The 24,129-nt window shown below is 47.1% G+C and overlaps 1 protein-coding gene across 3 annotated transcripts in view; it reads right to left on the reverse strand.

Annotated features, from left to right (window-relative positions):
- The window catches only part of LOC147893691 (arginine-specific demethylase JMJ20-like), a 54,763-nt gene extending 33,319 nt beyond the window's left edge, over positions 1-21,444 (reverse strand). For all 3 annotated transcript variants that reach the window (XM_087386007.1, XM_087386006.1, XM_087386008.1), the window contains exons 1-2: positions 21,021-21,444; positions 20,782-20,934 (exon numbers count right to left, since the gene is read on the reverse strand). In XM_087386007.1, the coding sequence (XP_087242133.1) occupies positions 20,782-20,934; positions 21,021-21,251 (384 nt within the window). In that variant the 5' untranslated portion in view covers positions 21,252-21,444. The remainder of the gene's footprint in view (positions 1-20,781; positions 20,935-21,020) is intronic.
- Positions 21,445-24,129: the final 2,685 nt, after the last annotated feature.

Raw genomic sequence — 24,129 nt, forward strand, 5'->3', positions numbered from 1 at the left:
GATTTTATTTTGGAGCTTTGAAAAGCTTTGTGAATGCCATCTGGAAACCACTCAAAGAGAGTGCAGCTGGGGTGCAGTGTGATTGCATCTGGACAGCCAATGGAATTGCACTCAGAAAAGAGAATGCCTTTGGGTTGAGCCTACGGGTTAAGTGCACTTATGTGATGGTGTTATATGCTTGAAAGCCTTGCGAAGGCTTAGTGAATTGGGGCTGCGTGCTCAGTTGCAGGAAAGGTCTCCCAGATGCAACTTGTAATCATTTCACTGTGAAATATAAAGAAATACCGAAAGGGGCGCCACGGTGTTTGGGGCCAATCGGGTGCACTTGTCTATGTCTGTTGAGCAGGGGCATTCTAGCCTCCATCACTTTTTCAGTGGTTTTGTTTGTGAACAAATGGGTAAATGCCAAATGGTGATCATGCAATGGTTAATGGTTGTGATATATGCTTTGTGAGCTGTAAATAAGTGCTAAAGTGATTAAAGGTTTAGTTCCACTGCCCTCTGAGTGATTAGAGGCCGGTTTCAGCAATGGTAATTGATTGATTGTCGATGGGCCTCTTATGTAAGAGGGCTTCAATACATTGCAAGAAGTGCAAGAAGGGCGAGTCTGTTAGGACTCGCCCGTTTGCCAGCCGTTTGCCAGCTAAGGGAAGTGGTAGCTAACCAATGGGATCTACGAGGATCTCAATTGATACAACACGACCTACATGCAAGGTGTGTGCGAGATGCTGTGACCCCATTGTGAGACCTTGTCCAGGGACAGTCAGGCACGAGCTACATAGGTCAATCTCTCACTGTTAGGTCAAGTTAGAAGTCAAGTCCTTTGTGAAGAACCAGACTTCTCGCGAATGCAAATGTGTGCAATGCATGCAGAATTTAAATGCCAATTGGCCCTCCAAAGGGGAAGAGCACCCTCATGAGAGTACTTGTTTCTGTTTCGACCTACATGCAAGGTGTGTGCAAGATGGCGGATGAATGCAAGTTAAATGAAGAATGCTACGTGAGATTCACAATGAAAGGGTGATACCCTTTAATTAATGTTCCTTGAGATCACTCAAGTTCCATCTTCCCATTTACACCTACCCTTAGCCTATGACCCATGCATCTACCATTCAATGCACCTTAATGCACCCTTCCCTTCCTATTGCCCCTAGGACCTAGACATGTGTGTGCACATTTTTATTAATAGAATAAGTGTCACATGTCCAAATTCGATGCCGTCTGAAGCAGTGGCTCCAACTCGACTAGTCCTGTCTACTAAGATGATCCACCACCATAACAAATCAGTTGGTGTCCATCATAAATACATATACATGTTACACCATCAGCGTATAACATATAATAATGTTTTAATGTCTACTAATCACCGACTAGTGATTTCTCTTGTCATGACATCCTTGTTCACTGGTACCCACTAAAGAACAAAAGGTTAGTGTTTCCATCTTAGGGTTTTAGCTAGGTCTTGGTCTCAACCTAGAACCTCATTAATCTCATCTGTAACCCCCAAAGGGCTATAATACCTAGGAGATAACTTTGCATAGACTTTTTCTTTGCCTTAAGCTTGCAGAGCCTGGCTCTTTTCGAGCTTTAAAAGTATCCAATCACCTCGCTTGAGATCTAGCTGTCTCCTGCGCTTATCTACAGCCTTCTTATGCTTTCCTTGAGACCTTTCTATTGCTGTCCGAACCTGGCTGAAAGTTGTCTGAAGGTCTTTGACATACTGATGAGCTGCAAATATCTCGTCTTTGGTCCTCAAGATAGGTGGCAAAATCACCTTTCCGTAAATGACCTCAAATGGGGTTTTCCCTGTAGAGCTATGCACAGTATTATTATATGCAAACTCCACCAATAAAAGACACTTTTCCCAATCTGAGTTTTAAAAAGCAAACTCCACCAGTAAAAGGCATTTCAAAATATCTAACACTATTGAATTCGCTTGACCATCTGTCTGGGGATGAAAAGAAGAAGAAAAATGTAGATTCATCCCCATATTATCAAATAAGTCTCTCTAGCATAGGTTGGTCATTCTGGCGTCTTGGTCACTAACAATGGACTTTGGCATTCCATGATGCTTAACGACCTGTGTCATAAAACCCTTCGCCATATAATCTGCCTTTATAGTTTTGCGAACTTGAATGAAATGAGGATGTTATCTATCAACGATAGTCCAAATCCCATCATTTCAAGATTTTGATCTTGGCAAATCAAAAATGAAGTCCATTGCAATACTGTCCCATGGTGCCTGAGGACGGGAAGAGGCATAAGTAAGCTAGGTGCCTTCCGCCTGTCATATTTGACCTTTTGACAAGTGAGGCATTATGTAACAAATGGTGTATATCTTTTCACATAGCTGGCCAATAAAAATACCTCTCTAAAGCCTAAGTGATAGCTGCAATTCCTCTATGCCCAGCATATGGAGATGCATGGCATTCCTCCAGAATATTTTGCCTGATATTTCATGAGATGCATAAACAATCATCCTTCATTAAATACCCATCTTTGTAGGCTATCTAGACCTCCTTGCAAACTACAAGGCGGCTTTCTCTCTACCCTAGTTCGAGTTTCAGCAGAAGGGGATGTCACGGGCATCCACAGCCCGTGGCCATACTGGACTGCCACGTAGGCAGCAGCCCGCGCAGCAACTGTCGCGGCAGCAATTGCGGCAAAGGCACCACATCAGCAGCCAGCCGGCTGCCACGTGGACTGGTCGGGGCCACGTCAGCCCAGTCGGTGGGCAGCAGTACGGTCGGCCATTCTGGTCGATCTATTTTGAGACCCAAGGGGGCCTATAAAAAGAAGCCCTTTGGCCTTCATGTATCATCCACTCCTCAGGCCTTCAAGCCTTCAGAGCAGCAAGAGTCAAGCCTCCCCGCAGCAGACCAGCAGGGTAGCCTCAGCCTCTTCAGGGATCTAGTGAGGATCCACCTCCTCTAGGTAGTCTAGTCTTCTAGTTTTGCAGTGAGGGTTTCAGTCCCTTCATATAGTCGTATTCAGCCCTTTGGGCATTCATTATTCCACTGCATTCTCTCCCTCTAATTCTCACTCACATCCACATCTCATTTGTGTATTGAGTGCATCATCTTGCAGTTGCAGTTAGTATTGAGCAGGAGAGAGAGTGAGGATAGTCTATCTCCCGCTACATATTGCTGCTCCACTTCATGACTTGATCAAGAAAAATGCAGCTTTCAAATGGTTTATTTTGCAGAAGAAAACATTCACTACACTCAAAGAGAAGCTGATTATAGAGTCAATTCTGATAGTTCCTAATTGGTATCTCAGCCTTTTGATGTAGATTGTGATGCTTGTGGAGAGAGTGTTGGAGCTGCATTGCATCAAAATGGTCATGTAGTGGATTATGAAAGCCGGGGACTATGGGATGCCGCGAGATACTTGGGAATCGCAACCTTTTGATGTAGATTGTGATGCTTGTGGAGAGTGTGTTGGGGTTGTTGCACTGCATCTGAATGGTCATGTAGTGGCTTACGAAAGCTGGAGACTGGGATGCCGAGGGATACTTGGGAATCTGTGAATAAGAATTGCTAGTTGTGATTCATGCCATTAATACATGGAAACACTATCTCTTGGGTGCAGATTTTACTGTAAAGACCGATCACCAAAGTCTGAGATAGTTTTTGACTCAGACTAAGCACTTCAAGAAGGATATTAAGTGGGAAAATATGCTGTCAATGTATCATTCTCAGATTGTCCATACTTCGAGAGCACAAAATAGAGTGGCTGATGCTTTGTGTCGAAGACCCTAGGTTAATAACGTGACAATTGCTTATCATAGGGATCTCAAAGACATCAGGGAGCACTATGCCACTGATACAGACTTTGGTGAAATATTCTAGCAAATGCAAACGGGGCAGTCTTGTTGTCGATTTCTTGTTCCCCTTTTGAACCGATGAAGTAAAATCTGCTTTGGTTAGACGATCTCGGTCTCATCTACAACTTGAGGCTACTCCACATCTGGTACTGTGGTGAGTGCCGGACCCTTATATAATTTGAGCCAAGACACATGAAATACTGGGTGCATGGCATAGTTACTAGGGAACGTGCACGCCAATGGAACGCCAACCCCCTAGGGAACGAGAACGCCAAAATTCTAGGGGACGGAAACAGCAAGGGAACGCCACATCACCATACTCAATAAAAAGCATCTGTACAACGGCTTTTGGATGAAATTTGGAGTCGGGATGTCAAGACATAAACAAAATCCTGATGATAGATGAATCGGGATTCCAAATTTGGAGTGAGGACATAAACAAGATCCTAATGATAGACAAGACTTAGGTTGGGGAATGGCATAGGGAACATTCCCTAGACGTTCCATAGGTGTTCTCCAGTGTTTCGTAGCCGTTACAGAAGTTTGACGTTCCATAGGCGTTCCATAACCATTTCTGAAGGGAACGCCGTTCCAGCGTTCCACAGCTACGGAACGGGGTTCCCTGGTAACTATGGTGCATGGTCCATGTCGAAGGTAGCTGCAACTTCATGGCTACATCGTTCACCACCTTGATGATTGGAAAGGGTCCAAAACTTCGATGAGAAATCTTCGGACATTTCCTTCCAATTTGCTTGAGACGTTTCTTCATGATCCGCAGATAAACCCACTACCCTTCCTTGTAGCTTACATCACCCTTGTGCTTGTTGGTTTGCGTTCAGTAGGTCTCCTGGGCTTTGGCAATGCGGTCTTTTACGGACTCCATGATCTGCTCATAGGTCTATGTGATGCAATCGGCTTCGTATACCTTCTCCGATGTCCTAGTGAGAAGGGATTTGAACTTCTTGCCGAAAGCTGCCTCATAGGGAGTCCGACCCACGCTGGAAGAATGGGTATCATTGAGGATCCCTTGAACGAGGGGTAAGTATTGTTCCCAACGGGACTGAGCATCCGCAACATAGCATTTCTGAATATCAAAAGCTAACTTATTGTTAGACTTCTGTCTAGCCATCGGTCTGCGGATGAAAACTGCTGGAGAAATTGAGCTTGGTACCAAAGTTGTCGAACAAGGCTCTCCAAAACTGACTGGTAAACTTGGAATCCTTGTCGGACACAATTATACGGGGCATGCCATATTCAGCAACTGAGCAATTCCCAATTTACGGGGCAATCAAATAGCTCACAGGCCAGCCAAAAGGCCAGCTCTCTCAGCCAAACAAATGGCCAGAAAGTCCAGCTGGTCTGGCCGACCAGATCTGGCCGACCAGTTGGCCGACCAGCTGGCAGGCCCACCGACCAGCTGGCAGGCCCAACCGACCAGCTGGCCGACCAGCTGGCAGGCCCACCGACCAGCTGGCCGACCAGCTAGGTCTGGCCTATAAGAGGCCTCTGCCCTCACTCTTCCTGCACAGGACAGGACCTGCAGCTGCTCCTCATCTCCTCCATCTTTTGCTGCAGGCCCGTCTGCTCCATCTACCTCTCCTCTCCACTTCTGCCTCCTCTGCTGCCTCCTCTTCTGCCTTTCCTTCATGCCTCCTGGCTGCTCCATCCTCTCCTCCAGATCTGTCACAACTTCTGCTCCTCTGCTCAGATCTGCTTCTCTACTTCAGCTCAGCTCCTTCTACTCCAGATCTGTCCCATCCTGCTCCAGATCTGTCCCCTTCTGCTCCTCTTCTCCAGATCAGATCCTCCTACTCCAGATCTGTCCCATCCTGCTCCAGATCTGCCCCCTTCTGCTCCTCTTCTCCAGATCAGCTCCTTCTACTCCAGATCTGTCCCATCCTACTCCAGATCTGTCCCCTTCTGCTCCTCTGCTACAGAACAGCTCCTTCTGCCCCAGATCAGCTCCTTTTCTTCATCATATTGCTATTCCAGATAGCCTGAAGGTTCCTTCCTCAGAGCATGCTGGTTTCAGCCATTTCCTAAGGCAGCTCCAGCTCCCATCATCCTCGTCATCATTGAGCTACATGGAGGACTGCGTTACGCTCCCTCTGCTGCTATCTTTTCTACTGTCTCTCTACATGGAATCATCTTTCTGATTCACCTCAGCCACGGTCCTTCAGACACGACAGCTTGAGGTTCTTGTATTCAGTTTTTCATATTACCGACAGGCACTATGTTTTCTGAGTTCCGTTCTTCAATTGTATCTGAGTATTGTCTATTTTCTGATCGCTCCACTGCAAACCCTATGGTTTCTCTATCGTTTCTCTATATGGTATCAGAGCCATGGTGATCTAAAGACCCCAGATCTCAGGTGATCTAAAGATCCTGCTTCTTCATGGAGGCCATAGGTACAGGGAGCATCACTCCTATGAACATATCAGTTTCCTCTTCATTCCGCTGCGCACTAAGGGAGAGAACTCCATCTTCTACTCCCATTCCTCCCTCCCTTTCTTACCTCCATCTTCTACTACCATCCCTCCCTCCTTTTCTAGGTTTCTGGCTTGACACTTCCCATTCCTTCGAAAGAGGGGGTCATGACACTTCACCTCTACCTCCATCAGCATCGACTTCCAGGATCTACAAGTTCTCCCTAAGCGGGACCCTTTCTGTTCACATGTGTCTAGATGTCTGTTGTTTCGAATCTTCTACCTGCATGGAGGCGGGGATCGACTCCTCTCTCCCGAGGTCCAAGATCGGACACACACTGGCTCACTGTTCAGCTCCGATCTCTTTGGATTATCAGTATTGCTACGACAAATTTGTTCTTTCCCTTTGCACTTTCCTCCACCTTTTCGGCGGTGAGAGGGGGTGGCTTATTCTCTCAAGCTTCACAGTGTTCTTATTTCTATCTGGTATCATACGTGTAACTACGACACTTGAGGAAGTGAACAATTCCCTTGCAACGGCACTCCTCTTGTGATCTTCTATTGGGCATTTCACAGGAATAGCCAGCACCACCATCGACATCCCTACACGAAGCTCCAAGCACACAATGTTTGCCCCTCAAAATTGGCAATTGAGAGGGGGTATTCAGCAACTGAGCAATTCCCAATTTACGGGGCAATCAAATAGCTCACAGGCCAGCCAAAAGGCCAGCTCTCTCAGCCAAACAAATGGCCAGAAAGTCCAGCTGGTCTGGCCGACCAGATCTGGCCGACCAGTTGGCCGACCAGCTGGCAGGCCCACCGACCAGCTGGCAGGCCCAACCGACCAGCTGGCCGACCAGCTGGCAGGCCCACCGACCAGCTGGCCGACCAGCTAGGTCTGGCCTATAAGAGGCCTCTGCCCTCACTCTTCCTGCACAGGACAAGACCTGCAGCTGCTCCTCATCTCCTCCATCTTTTGCTGCAGGCCCGCCTGCTCCATCTACCTCTCCTCTCCACTTCTGCCTCCTCTGCTGCCTCCTCTTCTGCCTTTCCTTCATGCCTCCTGGCTGCTCCATCCTCTCCTCCAGATCTGTCACAACTTCTGCTCCTCTGCTCAGATCTGCTTCTCTACTTCAGCTCAGCTCCTTCTACTCCAGATCTGTCCCATCCTGCTCCAGATCTGTCCCCTTCTGCTCCTCTTCTCCAGATCAGATCCTCCTACTCCAGATCTGTCCCATCCTGCTCCAGATCTGTCCCCTTCTGCTCCTCTTCTCCAGATCAGCTCCTTCTACTCCAGATCTGTCCCATCCTACTCCAGATCTGTCCCCTTCTGCTCCTCTGCTACAGAACAGCTCCTTCTGCCCCAGATCAGCTCCTTTTCTTCATCATATTGCTATTCCAGATAGCCTGAAGGTTCCTTCCTCAGAGCATGCTGGTTTCAGCCATTTCCTAGGGCAGCTCCAGCTCCCATCATCCTCGTCATCATTGAGCTACATGGAGGACTGCGTTACGCTCCCTCTGCTGCTATCTTTTCTACTGTCTCTCTACATGGAATCATCTTTCTGATTCACCTCAGCCACGGTCCTTCAGACACGACGGCTTGAGGTTCTTGTATTCAGTTTTTCATATTACCGACAGGCACTATGTTTTCTGAGTTCCGTTCTTCAATTGTATCTGAGTATTGTCTATTTTCTGATCGCTCCACTGCAAACCCTATGGTTTCTCTATCGTTTCTCTATATGGTATCAGAGCCATGGTGATCTAAAGACCCCAGATCTCAGGTGATCTAAAGATCCTGCTTCTTCATGGAGGCCATAGGTACAGGGAGCATCACTCCTATGAACATATCAGTTTCCTCTTCATTCCGCTGCGCACTAAGGGAGAGAACTCCATCTTCTACTCCCATTCCTCCCTCCCTTTCTTACCTCCATCTTCTACTACCATCCCTCCCTCCTTTTCTAGGTTTCTGGCTTGACACTTCCCATTCCTTCGAAAGAGGGGGTCATGACACTTCACCTCTACCTCCATCAGCATCGACTTCCAGGATCTACAAGTTCTCCCTAAGCGGGACCCTTTCTGTTCACATGTGTCTAGATGTCTGTTGTTTCGAATCTTCTACCTGCATGGAGGCGGGGATCGACTCCTCTCTCCCGAGGTCCAAGATCGGACACACACTGGCTCACTGTTCAGCTCCGATCTCTTTGGATTATCAGTACTGCTACGACAAATTTGTTCTTTCCCTTTGCACTTTCCTCCACCTTTTCGGCGGTGAGAGGGGGTGGCTTATTCTCTCAAGCTTCACAGTGTTCTTATTTCTATCTGGTATCATACGTGTAACTACGACACTTGAGGAAGTGAACAATTCCCTTGCAACGGCACTCCTCTTGTGATCTTCTATTGGGCATTTCACAGGAATAGCCAGCACCACCATCGACATCCCTACACGAAGCTCCAAGCACACAATGTTTGCCCCTCAAAATTGGCAATTGAGAGGGGGTATTCAGCAACTGAGCAATTCCCAATTTACGGGGCAATCAAATAGCTCACAGGCCAGCCAAAAGGCCAGCTCTCTCAGCCAAACAAATGGCCAGAAAGTCCAGCTGGTCTGGCCGACCAGATCTGGCCGACCAGCTGGCAGGCCCACCGACCAGCTGGCCGACCAGCTGGCAGGCCCACCGACCAGCTGGCCGACCAGCTAGGTCTGGCCTATAAGAGGCCTCTGCCCTCACTCTTCCTGCACAGGACAGGACCTGCAGCTGCTCCTCATCTCCTCCATCTTTTGCTGCAGGCCCGCCTGCTCCATCTACCTCTCCTCTCCACTTCTGCCTCCTCTGCTACCTCCTCTTCTGCCTTTCCTTCATGCCTCCTGGCTGCTCCATCCTCTCCTCCAGATCTGTCACAACTTCTGCTCCTCTGCTCAGATCTGCTTCTCTACTTCAGCTCAGCTCCTTCTACTCCAGATCTGTCCCATCCTGCTCCAGATCTGTCCCCTTCTGCTCCTCTTCTCCAGATCAGATCCTCCTACTCCAGATCTGTCCCATCCTGCTCCAGATCTGTCCCCTTCTGCTCCTCTTCTCCAGATCAGCTCCTTCTACTCCAGATCTGTCCCATCCTACTCCAGATCTGTCCCCTTCTGCTCCTCTGCTACAGAACAGCTCCTTCTGCCCCAGATCAGCTCCTTTTCTTCATCATATTGCTATTCCAGATAGCCTGAAGGTTCCTTCCTCAGAGCATGCTGGTTTCAGCCATTTCCTAGGGCAGCTCCAGCTCCCATCATCCTCGTCATCATTGAGCTACATGGAGGACTGCGTTACGCTCCCTCTGCTGCTATCTTTTCTACTGTCTCTCTACATGGAATCATCTTTCTGATTCACCTCAGCCACGGTCCTTCAGACACGACGGCTTGAGGTTCTTGTATTCAGTTTTTCATATTACCGACAGGCACTATGTTTTCTGAGTTCCGTTCTTCAATTGTATCTGAGTATTGTCTATTTTCTGATCGCTCCACTGCAAACCCTATGGTTTCTCTATCGTTTCTCTATATGGTATCAGAGCCATGGTGATCTAAAGACCCCAGATCTCAGGTGATCTAAAGATCCTGCTTCTTCATGGAGGCCATAGGTACAGGGAGCATCACTCCTATGAACATATCAGTTTCCTCTTCATTCCGCTGCGCACTAAGGGAGAGAACTCCATCTTCTACTCCCATTCCTCCCTCCCTTTCTTACCTCCATCTTCTACTACCATCCCTCCCTCCTTTTCTAGGTTTCTGGCTTGACACTTCCCATTCCTTCGAAAGAGGGGGTCATGACACTTCACCTCTACCTCCATCAGCATCGACTTCCAGGATCTACAAGTTCTCCCTAAGCAGGACCCTTTCTGTTCACATGTGTCTAGATGTCTGTTGTTTCGAATCTTCTACCTGCATGGAGGCGGGGATCGACTCCTCTCTCCCGAGGTCCAAGATCGGACACACACTGGCTCACTGTTCAGCTCCGATCTCTTTGGATTATCAGTACTGCTACGACAAATTTGTTCTTTCCCTTTGCACTTTCCTCCACCTTTTCGGCGGTGAGAGGGGGTGGCTTATTCTCTCAAGCTTCACAGTGTTCTTATTTCTATCTGGTATCATACGTGTAACTACGACACTTGAGGAAGTGAACAATTCCCTTGCAACGGCACTCCTCTTGTGATCTTCTATTGGGCATTTCACAGGAATAGCCAGCACCACCATCGACATCCCTACACGAAGCTCCAAGCACACAATGTTTGCCCCTCAAAATTGGCAATTGAGAGGGGGTATTCAGCAACTGAGCAATTCCCAATTTACGGGGCAATCAAATAGCTCACAGGCCAGCCAAAAGGCCAGCTCTCTCAACCAAACAAATGGCCAGAAAGTCCAGCTGGTCTGGCCGACCAGATCTGGCCGACCAGTTGGCCGACCAGCTGGCAGGCCCACCGACCAGCTGGCAGGCCCAACCGACCAGCTGGCCGACCAGCTGGCAGGCCCACCGACCAGCTGGCCGACCAGCTAGGTCTGGCCTATAAGAGGCCTCTGCCCTCACTCTTCCTGCACAGGACAGGACCTGCAGCTGCTCCTCATCTCCTCCATCTTTTGCTGCAGGCCCGCCTGCTCCATCTACCTCTCCTCTCCACTTCTGCCTCCTCTGCTGCCTCCTCTTCTGCCTTTCCTTCATGCCTCCTGGCTGCTCCATCCTCTCCTCCAGATCTGTCACAACTTCTGCTCCTCTGCTCAGATCTGCTTCTCTACTTCAGCTCAGCTCCTTCTACTCCAGATCTGTCCCATCCTGCTCCAGATCTGTCCCCTTCTGCTCCTCTTCTCCAGATCAGATCCTCCTACTCCAGATCTGTCCCATCCTGCTCCAGATCTGCCCCCTTCTGCTCCTCTTCTCCAGATCAGCTCCTTCTACTCCAGATCTGTCCCATCCTACTCCAGATCTGTCCCATCCTACTCCAGATCTGTCCCCTTCTGCTCCTCTGCTACAGAACAGCTCCTTCTGCCCCAGATCAGCTCCTTTTCTTCATCATATTGCTATTCCAGATAGCCTGAAGGTTCCTTCCTCAGAGCATGCTGGTTTCAGCCATTTCCTAGGGCAGCTCCAGCTCCCATCATCCTCGTCATCATTGAGCTACATGGAGGACTGCGTTACGCTCCCTCTGCTGCTATCTTTTCTACTGTCTCTCTACATGGAATCATCTTTCTGATTCACCTCAGCCACGGTCCTTCAGACACGACGGCTTGAGGTTCTTGTATTCAGTTTTTCATATTACCGACAGGCACTATGTTTTCTGAGTTCCGTTCTTCAATTGTATCTGAGTATTGTCTATTTTCTGATCGCTCCACTGCAAACCCTATGGTTTCTCTATCGTTTCTCTATATGCCACACATCGGATACCACCATCGGAGAAATAAACGAGCTGTGTCCTATGCATCGATGGTACCTTTGCATGGAATGAGCATGACAAACTTGCTAAACCTGTCCACGATGGTCAGGCACATGTTGTTCCTGGTACCAATAGCCGGTGGAAGGTCTGTAACAAAATCCATATTGATCTGCTCAAAGGGTTGGTTCGGAATCTCAAGGGGTTGGAGTAATCCAGGTAGCTTCCCATGAGATACCTTCACTTGTTGGCACACTTGGCAATGAGACACATACTGATGCACATCACTGCGCAAATGAGGCCAAAAAAACTTGCACTCTATCTTCTCGAGAGTGCCTGAGACGCCTCTGTGTCCGCCTGTTGGAGAATCGTGCATATCATGGAGTATGGTAGGACGGTATGAGGGCAACACACAAAGTCAGCCTTTGAAGAGTAACCACCCGTCATGTATAGCATAGTCGCCTGGGTGTTCGTCAAGCATGACTTTGTACCAAAGTGTCTTGAAATCTGCATTTGTATGGTACTGGTTGCGCATTTCTTCAATAGAAGACTCATGGACTATGGAAATAGAGGTGACCATTCCCCCTCGTCGACTAAGAGCATCTGCCACCACATTCTCTGAGCCGGGCTGATACTCGATCATGCCGCCAAACTGTTGAAAAGTCTGGCTCCATCTGGTTTGTCGATAGGACCACTGAGTGGCATGCATGCTCTGAAGCCATCGCAAGGCTTGATAATCTGTGCGAACTGTGAAATCCTGACCATAGAGAAAGTGTTTCCATGTTTTGAGGGCATGGATGACTGCACATAACTCCTTGTCATAGACTGAGTATCTGGTCTCTGCTGCAAGCAACTTGCATCCCTCGAATGCGACGGGCTTACCGTTCTGCTCTAGAACAGCTCCAATGGCATAGTCACTGGCATCCGTCCGTACATCAAAGGGTTGATCCCATTGTGCCAATGCTGACCATAGAGAAAGTGTTTCCATGTTTTGAGGGCATGGATGACTGCACATAACTCCTTGTCATAGACTGAGTATCTAGTCTCTGCTGGAAGCAACTTGCGTCGCTCGAATGCGACGGGGTGACCGTTCTGCTCTAGAACAGCTCCAATGGCATAGTCACTGGCATCCGTCCGTACATCAAAGGGTTGATCCCATTGTGCCAATGCTAGGCACGGTGCTGTAGTAACTGCCTCCTTCAGTTGGGCGAAGGCTGAAAGAGCTGCTGGAGTAAAGGTGATAGGCTTTCTCCTAGCTTTTAGTCCTTGTAAAAGATCGGTGATGGGTACTGCAATTTTTGCCAAATCCTTGATATGCTTCCGGTAGGCTTGGCAAATGCCCATAAACATCCGAATCTCTTGTGCTGTGGTAGGCACCTCCCACTCCATAATATCCTTCACCTTGGCTGGATCCAGGCGAACACCTGTTTGAGTGATGATGTAGCCCAAGTAATGTACCTCTTCCAAGAAAAAACTGCCTTTCTTGGCGTTGATGTATGACTTGTTGTCCTTCAGAAGTTGAAGAACCTGTTGAACATGTTTCACATGCTGTGCTGGATCCTTCGAGAAAATCAAAATGTCATCGAGAAATACAAAAACACTCTTACCAATCAATGGTTTGAAGATTCGAAGCATCATACGATTGAAGGATGCCGGTGCCCCTCTGAGTCCAAAGGGCATCACCACATACTCATGCTAGGCTTTTTCTGTGCAGAAAGCCGTCTTCTGAATGTCCGGCTCATGAATCTGGATCTGATGGTATCCACTCTTCAGATCAATTTTTGTGAACATCTTGGCTCCGTTCAGACACTCTAAGATGTAATCGATCCGTGGCATGGGAAACCTGCTTTTGATGGTCAGCTTGTTCAGTGCGCGGTAATCCACACACATTCGAGCTGAATTGTCCTTCTTGACGAAGAGGATCGGAGCTGCATACAGTGAGTTACTAGGGCGGATGAAGCCACTAAGTAACAACTGCTCTAACTGCTGCTCAAGCTCCTCCTCCATTGTCTTGCTAAGACGGTAAGGATACTTGCGGGGAGGTGATGATCCAGACAACAGCTCGATGGTCCTCTGGCCGACTGGATGGTAAGGCTAGAGGCAAGCTCGATGTGAGAAAAATGTCTTGGTACTGCTGAAGCAAAGCTTCCTACTCAGGGGTCCGACTCGGAACTTTCGTATTGGTCGCGTTGACATAGACGATGTATGCTTCTCCTCCCTTCCGAATTGCGCGTGCTATCTGGATTGCGGAAATCAAAGGGCGAGGCAAAGTGTCCTTGAGACAAGCGATGAACTTGCCCCCGTGGTACGAATTTTGAGGTCCAAACCCTGGTTCTGATAGTCTAGGCAAACTTCAAACTAGTGCCACCATCGAGCTCCCAAGATGACGTCCGCTGCTTGAGTTGGTGCGACCCGGAAATTACGGGTGTCGGCCCATCCTCCTATCTTTAGAGTGGCCCCTGAGGCCACCTGGTTGCTCTCCGCATGTTGTCCTATGAATGCCCCATTGAGGGCAATGGTAACTGACGGGGTGAGAGTCAACCGGGCTCGCTGAGCAGCTTTGGTAGCAATGATGTCCTCCGAGCTCCCTGAATCTGCAAGGATGAGGACTTTCTGACCGCCGATTTGTCCGTACTGAAACATGGAGGGAAATTGGTGAGATTCCCCCTTCTACTGATCTTCTTCAATCTCCTCTATAACCACTGAGGTTGTCTTGGCCGGAGAAGGGCCACTGGACATGGATCCGTTGGCATGGTGCTTTTTGAAATGCGTGCAATCTTGCTTTTTGTGCCCCTGTTCATGGCAAAAGAAGCAGCGGTTCTCTTTGGCATAGGTCGTTCTTTCCTCCATCTATGGCGGAGGAGTCCGGGGGCTTCTTACTATTGAGCGGCTTGGGTCCTTGACCCTTGTGCATGAGCTCAAAATTCTGAACAAGCTCATATGCACACTCATAATCATGTGGCTTGAAACTTCTGACATACCACTGGATGTCTGCACGCAACCCATGGAGAAATTTGCTCAGCTTCAGACTGTCCTCCAACTGCAACTCTATAAACACCTGAGTGAACTTATTGGCATAATGATTCACCGTCTTGATGTCTCCCTGGCGTGGCTCGAAGAACTGACTCCGAAGCTTGTCCAAGAACTGCGGTGGCAGGAACCCTGATCGAAGATCTTTCACGAATTCCGTCCAACAGTAGAGAGATGTCTCCTCGTCTGCATCATAGTGGTCCTTCTGCCACTTGAGCCACCAAGTGACCGCCTCACCTGTGAGGTGCATGGATGCTAGGATGCACCGCTCGTTGTCCTTCGTAGGCATCACTAAAAAATAACTTTCGAACTGATTGAGCCATGAAGTCAACACTAAGGGTTCCTGCTTACCATCGTACCGTGTGAAGTTGAGCTTCCCTGGAAAAGAAGGCTTGGCTGGAGGTGGAAGTCTCTCCTTTTCTCCCCCCTATGGTCGAAGTAGAGAAATGAGAAGCTGCCGATCCCGTTCTTCTCTTCTCGAGCAATACGTTCTCGGAGCTCCTTGGCCTCCTGAGCCTCGCAGTCCCAGAGTTCCCTGGCTTCCCGAGCTTCCCGATTGCGTTCTTCTTTTGCTTCGCGAGCCTCTCGATCGCGTTCGTCTTTTGCTTCCTGAGCTGCCCTTTCGGCTTCCCGAGCTTCCCGATCGCGTTCTTCTTTTGCTTCCCGATCTCTCGATCGCGTTCTTCCTTGGCCTCCCGAGCTAGCCTTTCACACTCTCTGGCGGCCTGCTCACGATCTTCCCGCATCTCCTGAAGCTAGGCCATGCGGGCGAAGAGAGTCTTGGACTGGTGTTGCTGCATCTGCATCATAGCCTGCAACATGGCTGTCATGGCAGACATGGAAGTGTTTGCAAGATTCTGTGGTGGTGGAGGCACTGAACCCTCCCCTCCTGTGTTGGACTGCTCACTGGTGCTCATGGTGTCCTTACCGGATCTTGTCTGGACCATAAATGATGGGGCTGTCCCTGACTGAATTGATCCCCCCAACTTCTGGAAACGAATTGTCCCCTCATGCCGCAAGGTGTAAAGACCAGCGGGTGAAGACGAGAGCCGGCCCGATACGTGATGAAGTAAGGGAGGGAGCGGCTAATGGAGTATGGTACTACCACTAGTTCTTGGTAGGGTCAAAATTCCCCCTTTAAAAAAGTCGAATTTTACAGAATAACCCTCTGTCTCAGGAAAGAATCTGAAGCTCTGATGCCAATGTAGCAGGAGATGAATTATCCTCACTCTCTCTCCTGCTCAATACTAACTGCACTGCAAGATGATGCACTCAATACACAAAGTGAGCTGTGGATGTGAGTGAGAGAATCAGAGGGAGAGAATGTAGTGGACCTCCGAAGAGGAAATAGATACAACTGAATAATGAATGCCCAAAGAGCTTAATACAACTGTATGGAGGGACTGAAACCCTCACTGCAAAACTAGAAGACTAGACTACCTAGAGGAGGTGAATCCTCACTAGATCCCTGAAGAGGCTGAGGCTACCCTGCTGGTCTACTGCGGGGAGGCCTGACTCTTGCTACTCTGAAGGCTTGAAGGCCTGAGGAGTGGATGATAAATGAAGGCCAAAAGGCTGCTTTTAATAGGCCCCCTTGGGTCTCAAAATAGACCGACCGAAATGGCTGACCATACTGCTGCCCACCGATTGGGCTGACGTGGCCCCGACCAGTCCACGTGGCAGCCGGCTGGCTGCTGGCGTGGTGCCTTTGCCGCGATTGCTGCTGCGACGGTTGCTGTGCGGGCTGCTGCTGTGCTGGCTGCCTGCGTGGCAGTCCAGTATGGCCACGGGCTGTGGATGCCCGTGACACAATATCAACAGAATGCCTGATAAATCTTTTGTAATATAAAGAAAGGCCTAGGAAACTACAGACTTCATGCACAGTTTTCAGCTCTGGCCATTCCTGGATGGTTCGATCTTCGTCGTATCCATCCGTATTCCATTCTTGGAAATTATGTGCCCCAAGTATTGCATCTCTTCTAGTAAAAATTCACTTTTCTTGCTATTTGCATAGAGCTGATGATTACATAGCTCTTGGAAAACAATAGCAAGATGCTCCTTATGCTCTTCTTCGGACTTTGAGAAGATGATTATGTCATCGAAGAAGTTACCTGTGAACTGTCTATAAGGTCGGAAGATACCATCCAAAATTCAATTAAAGATAGCCAGGGCATTCGTTGACCCAAAAGGCATCACCATATACTCATACAACCCAAATCTAGTGCGAAACATCCATGTGCACATGACGAAACAAAACTATGAGGGTGATGTCAGGACTTACAGTTCACCAAGGTTGACTACTATGAGCTAGAAATCCAGAAATATGTTGAAAAGCTCTTTATCCATCAAGTTGCAGACATAAGCCAGCAAGACAAGTCCCGAGATTCATCCATTAAGATTGCATTCCTAACGCAGTGTGCTGCTGAGGTTTTTGGGCCACAAATTTTGGCATATTATCATCAGGGCATTATGCCTCCTTATACCGCATGCAGTTATTTCAGCTTATCAACAATGAAGTTACTTGCCTTGTATGGAGAGCTTAAGCAGAGACAGCTTTGCAAAAGAACCAACTGAGCTTGAAGGGAGCCACTTGGAAAGGAATGATTGCAAAGAGAATGTATGACTAGGCCTTGTCATTCCAATTTTGATGTTCACGTTCCATGCAACTTGCTGGTGTTGTGTGGGAAAAGGGCCAGAAGCATGCAGCCAATGAATGGTATTTCTATTACAGATTTGGTTGCAGCATATCTTGAATATCAACACATGCAAGCTCATGCCTCTATTTCAACAAAGAAGGGGTACTCATTGGAGGGCTTGATTGGATCATGATTAGTTGTATTTGAGGATTATAGCAAAGATGCATGCATACGCAAGACTGCGGGTCAGCACATGCACATCGTGTTGCACAAGGCTGATAGCTTTTGGGGAGATGTGCATGTTTGTACTGTCTTCTTATTACAACACGGCAGACCCTTTTCAGCCTAAAGCAAATTGAGGTCAAACAGGATCTGGCATTCGCCTGTTTTTATCCAATGCCCCCTCCTTGTTGTACCAAAACAGGTTCAAACAATGTGTTTGATTATTCTGTTGTTAGGGGGTTGGACTTTGGTGTATTTGGCGGCAAGGAACGACTGTGGGACCATGCTTATATGACTCCTAGCAGACCTCATTTGTCTCTCTCAGGTCATTTCGCTGTTTGGAGGCTTGATGCACCATGTTTCAGCAAAGACGTTATCTTTGGAAGACATCCGAAAGACATGTCTGCAAGCATCCAAGTAAGAGAGCCCTATGTTGTCTCATGTGTGAGAACTCCAGATCCTTGGAATGTTAGGGGATTAGAGAAACTTATGGAGCTGTTTGAGTCCAAATACAGCAGCTATAGAAAAGTGGACAGCAAAGCACAATGGGGTGTGCAGAACAAAATCCATGGGGACATCCAGAACATATGTGATTGTGGAGCTTTGTGATGATGAACATGCAAGGATAGATCACCACCCACATGACGGCGGAGGCACCACAACACCCAAGGCAAAGGGATATTTCACATTTCCTTTTGACCCTGGAGCATGCATGATGGCGTATGTCCTTTTTACAGCCAGGGGCCTTGGTGCCTAACCATCACTTGCAATTTTGAGGACAATGTTATTTTTTAGGAAGGGTGGATTGTAATGAAAATTGGGCCAAGTTAGTGAGGGTTAGGTGGCTAGGGGATGTTGAGGCCTAGAAGGGGCAAAAAGGAGATATCGTGGAGGGGGGGACTATATAAGCCCATCTCCACACCTTTTGTAGGGATTTTTTGATGTGACCTCTAATGCTATCTACTCTCCTCCTCCTTCCTGCTACTTGCTGGGTCCCTCCTCCCCCTTCCTCCCTCTCCCTTCTGATCTTCTATCCCCCTTCTCTAATCTGCCCCTACCCCCTTTTCTACACTGTACAAGTGATGCCATGTAGACGCCTCCCTGCTGTCCTGTAGCAGCCCTTCTGCCCATTTTGGGGCCTGTATCAAGGCCGGAGCAGGAAGACGCCTGCTTGCTGGCCACATTGCAGACTGTCTGCGGCCCGTGTGCCAGTCATGCTCAATTCCTCTACCTGTGCACATGTGGCACAGCCTGCACCTAACATCCTGTAGATGTCGAGCCCCATTGCTCTCCTATTTGGGGTTTCACAGGTGGGGCATTGACCCTAAACTTCCAACACTTACAGGCCACGAATCGAGTATGATAGGAATTTGGCGTGACTAAACTTGGGTGCTACACCCCTCAATTCCATCATCCATGTAATCACAAGCAAAGACATCTCGATACTCTGTCAACAGATCATAAACTTGTGCAAAGACTCAGAAGTTAAGATGTGACTAACTAGGACTTTAAGAGGCTCTCCTCAATAAACAGATTTAACTCAACTTGCACGCTCTCCTTGTCTATGCTCAGTATAGTTTACGGGAACATAACCTACTGTTTCGCTATTTTCTCAATCTTTCATCTTCTTTGAGATTGACTACTACCTAGAATAAATCAATTTTTCCTATTGAATTGTACTCATCTCCATTAGTTGGGTTTCCATACCTTGAGGGAATTGGCCTTTAATCTCCAATTCCCCCGACCTGTGATTTCTTGACAACTGTCGAGGATCATCTTCCAACTTGACTTGGAATGGAGACGGGGGGCAGCTTCAGTTGCTCCAGCCATTGTGTCTTCCTCAAATCCTCCAATATGATATTAGGACCAAATCCTCTATCAATGATGGCGCCTTTCATAGTTGTGATCTTTATTTTGACCAAGATCACCGTCACCGCCTCATCTATACAGATTTCTTGTGGCAAGGCTATCCGCCATCTCGTTGCCCTCCTGCAATTGTTCTTTTAAATGCTTCTACAGTTTGGAGCTATCTATATTGATTGCCCTACACTGAAGGTGATCTTTAGTTCTTTGAGCTGCTCCCATGCTACTTGGCTTGGGCATTGCTTTATTTTTGAAAATTTGAGGTCTTCCTCCCTCGCACTACGAGATAATGTAATGGACTAGGCAATTCTACATCATTTCGGTGTCCTCTTGCTACCCATACAAGGCACACCTACATCATTCTCTATCGATGATTCAAAATTTTGAGTTTCAAATTCCACGAGTCCCGGATCCAACTAGCTTAACATTGAGTTGATTACAGCCTCATGATGCCATTGGCTAAACTCAAGGTCATTTGGAGTCAGCATAGGGCTTTCCCTTGTCCATTCCACAGTAGAGTCTTTCGGCCATTTCCAGACAATCTTTCCCTCATTTTCGACATTAGATTTCACGTCACGTCGTTTACCATTACTGCATATTGACTGCACATGTTCTTGCAAAAGTTTGCATTTGGACCTCACATGTAATATATCCACCCAACATATTTTCTCTGTTTAGGGACGTTCGTTGTGCTTAATGACAGCTCTGTGGACAGATTTCAGAGTTATGTATCGCCCTACCCCACCGTCTCTTCATAGGTAGCATCCCCATGAAGAGGTGCATCCCCCTTCCATGTCAGCTTGCTATATGTACTTTTGGGATGAGCTCTGAGAGGCGGTCAGGTTGACTAGGGCCTCATGGTCTTACAATTGAGTTTTTGGGACATGCTGAAGGACGATGGTCAGCTACGCATGTAATAAAATGAGTCTTACTAAGTATGTGAGTTATCAAGGATCCAAGTGCCATCTGAGGTCCCATCACATCATACGAGTCTTGGCCAAAGCTGTGGATAAGGGATGCCAACCTTAAAGGTTAGGAAGGGTACTGTCAAAATCTTCCATGGCAGGCAAAATGGAGCGGGGTCGCATGACATTTTACTTCAACTGTAGCCCTGGCTAGCCGCGCTTGGGAGTTCGACCCCCCCTTGGAATTTCTAGCTAATGAAAAAGAATATAGCTCTACTCTTTAACACTGTGGAAGCCTGGGCAGTATGTCCCTTTTAAAGAGACTGTTATCTTTTGTACATCCTAGTGTTCTCATAAATCTAGGGGAAAAAAGTTATTAATATCTAGGCGACTGTATATATTACTGATCAAAACACAAGCACCTTATTTTCTCTGCCGCTAAAGAGCATGAACAGAAATTTATGCACTACCTTGACAAAATGCCAATCCTTTAGGTACAGCAAAGAGAGCGAGCTGCCTTCTTGTGGATTTGCGTTAATCTGGTGCCAGTAAGCAATAAACTCCGAGACAGTCATGTCCAGTCTCTTCTGATCGGTAAAATCTCTCGTGCCGCATTCCGCAACCTGCTCAAGGCAGCTACTGAGAGATAACGTTAACGAAAACAAAGGGAAGCAATCGAAGGCCAGCGGCTTGAAAAATCGCAGGCAACCTGTACGTTTGAGCTGCCGAAGTGACTGGATATAAAACCCAAGTTGGGGGTACCGCTCTCCGTAATCCACTGGGTGGACGCTCGCCAATTGTGCATGAGGCCGGTGATTAGCACAGGGAGGTTGGGCCTCATGAATTTATCTCTAAATTCAGAGTAAGGTGTGAGGGAGCCATCGATCAAAGGAACTTGAGCAACTACCCTCACCGCGGAGCTGCAATTCTCTTGAGCCATCTTCCAAATTCAAACGAGTTTCTGATCATAGCATTAGGATTCAAATTTCACATTTTCACGCCCCCATCATCTTATATAGGGGAACGAATGGCAGGAGGACATTCTCGGGAGGACATTCTCAATACGAACATTCTGGGTAGGAAAGTGCCCGGAATCAGGTCAGGTCATAGGCCGGAGTCCTGTCCGGGATCAGGCAATAGATGAGGTGGCTGCGAGCCGGATTCCACGCACTTTCTTACCTGCAAAGGTATTAGGCTTGCCACGTGTACCGTCCAAGCGCTTCATCGATCGGCTCCTGCACAACGATTATTGTGGATCGCGCGATCTCATCGGTCTTCCAACAGTGCGCATTTTTGGATCGTTCGATTATCTAAGTCGAAATGTAGTGCCTATTTTTGGCCTGCCGTCGGAGGCCTTAGTGAAGGTTCGTCCCCTTTCAAAAGTAAAATTAATATCTAGCATTTTTCAAATGTGTTTTTCTTTCAAATTCTTTGATTGGTTGGTGTGTTGACTTTAGAGCATCTCTTTCAAATTTGGGTTTGCTTTTTTGGAAGTGCATTCATTCCCTCTCTCTCCTCGTCCACGTTTTTGTTAAAATTTGGACATGCATTCATTGAACATTCCCTCTCTCTCCTCTTCCATTTCTCTCCATCTCTCACATTGGGCAAGATTCACCTCTCTCTCTCTCTCTCTCTCTCTCTCTCTCTCTCTCTCTCTCTCTCTCTCCTCCTCCTCTGTCTCTTCATTTTCTCTCTCTCTTGGCAGGCCACATGAATAAAATTCATCTTGTTAAAAGGTTGGATGCTGTGCAATCCAAGAAGAAATGGGAATCCAAGGTAGGCTTGGAGTATATGAGTCTTAGGGCGACCCAATGGAACCTTTAAAATAATGAGGACTTAGGTGATTGGCACTCCAATTGATTAGGGGCACATGGTTGACCGAGGAGATGTGTAATAACATGTGCAAAGGCTTCTAAACAAGTGATCGGCCAGCATACGTGATCAAGATGGCTCCCTTTGCACGTAATCAACGTGGAGTTTTGACACAATCGCTTGGAACAACCTGTGATGAGACGTTTCTAGAGGGTTTCTACAAATACTGAGAAGAGGTAGTTTAGAGCTTCCTTTTGTTGTCCATGTGCCTATGTAGAAGAACACAATGGCTTTGATTAGAGTTGTGCTGAGTAGCTGCTCATAGCGTCTATAGAGAGTCTTTTGAGCTAGGTCCTTGTAGCCAACAAACATGATAGGGGTGTGGCAAAATTGTGCTACAAATCCATGTAATATTGCATCTTGAAAGCATCACCTTTCCATACTTGAGTGAGAGAGAACTATGAATGCTTCGGGTCTTTTATCAAATGCTATGAGTTGCGAGCCATGGAAACTTGACTTGAGCTGGCATTGTCCATATTTCGGGTGGTTGTTTGCTATGTTTACCTCTATCATTTCATTTGACATTGTATGTGATGCACTTGATTAGAATCATACCTGGTGTGAGTATTACAAGCATCTAAATCTCACATTTGGTATCAAAGCCAGGTTCTTGAGGTCTTGTGTAACTCTATTGAGTGACAACTTAGATTCTTGTAGTGGTCTGTGAGTTCACAAAAGGGTGGTTATAATTCTTGGTGTTGAGAGGGTCCTTGTGAGGTCACGAGAAGTTCTTGCAAAAGCAATTGAGAGTCTGGTAGAATAGTTGAAGCCATACATCTACATCTTTGTGAAAAGGACATGGAGATGGATATCTGGAGAGTTCAATGGCCAAAACTTTGCTTCCTGGTAGTTTCAACTCACCTTTATTTTATGCAAAAGGGTCATGGGGTGTTGTTTTGGGCTCAGAAATGAAATCCAACAGTAGTGAAGTTGACAAAAATTTTATTGTGGAAGCAAATGAAAAGGCCATGAGCATGCTAGGGAGAGCGCTGGATCCAAAATATTCCCTCCATGTGGATGTGGATGAAGAATATTTCAAAAAATTGGATAGTTCTAGTCATTCTTTGGTACTAAAATGAAGAATTCTAAAGCTCTTCTGAAGCACGAACTATTCAATTTTTGTAGAAGTGATTCAAAAAATCTTGACTTGCTTACATTGAATGCAAGCAGTTATGAAATAGTTGGCAACTCTTGGTTCCAACGTTTATGAAGAGGATGCAAAAACAATCTTGCTTCTAGATTTGTCTAGATTTGGTACAAATTCTATTCTTGAGTGTAAAGAGCCATGATTTTCTTGATTTAGTTGCATTATTTTTTAGCGATAAAGAAGAATGGAGGCGGATCTGCGAACTTGCATATACAACCAATGAAAAAAAAGAGGTTTGAAAGGTGACAATAAAATCAAGCAAGGATACAATTGCCATGGTAAGATTGTGGCACCTAGAGAAGTATTGCTACAAATGAAAATGGGATGAGAAGAACAAAGAAGCACCACATGTCATGGAAGATTCAGCTTCAGATGACAAAGTCGTGTTTTCTATAGCTAATGAAGTCGATGAAGACTAGATGTTTTAGGAATTGTAATGTTTTAGGGATTGTATTGTACCTTTTTTGGATCTAGAGAGTGATCACTTTGGTTGATGGTTTTAGTAAGCACGTATTTTCATATCACCTTTGGTCCAATTGTTTCTTCTTGTTGGCAGGGGTTGGCAAATGGTCTTTTGAATTCTTCTACTTGTGCTTCGAAGCCCCATTATGTTTAGAGGGTTGGCAAACCTCTTTTGGGGGGCCTTAATAGAACCTTTGGAATAAGGACTTAGGTGATTAGCACTTTAATTGGTCAGTGGCACATGATTGCCCAAGGAGACGTGGAACAACACATGTAAAGGATTTTGAAAATATGATTGGGTCATCATTTGTGATCGAGGCGGCTCCCTTTGCATTTA

Source organism: Dipteris shenzhenensis, chromosome 15 (assembly GCF_047967505.1).
Source record: "Dipteris shenzhenensis isolate YYH24624 ecotype China chromosome 15, Dip_SZ_1.0, whole genome shotgun sequence".
Classification (NCBI taxonomy): Eukaryota; Viridiplantae; Streptophyta; class Polypodiopsida; order Gleicheniales; family Dipteridaceae; genus Dipteris; species Dipteris shenzhenensis.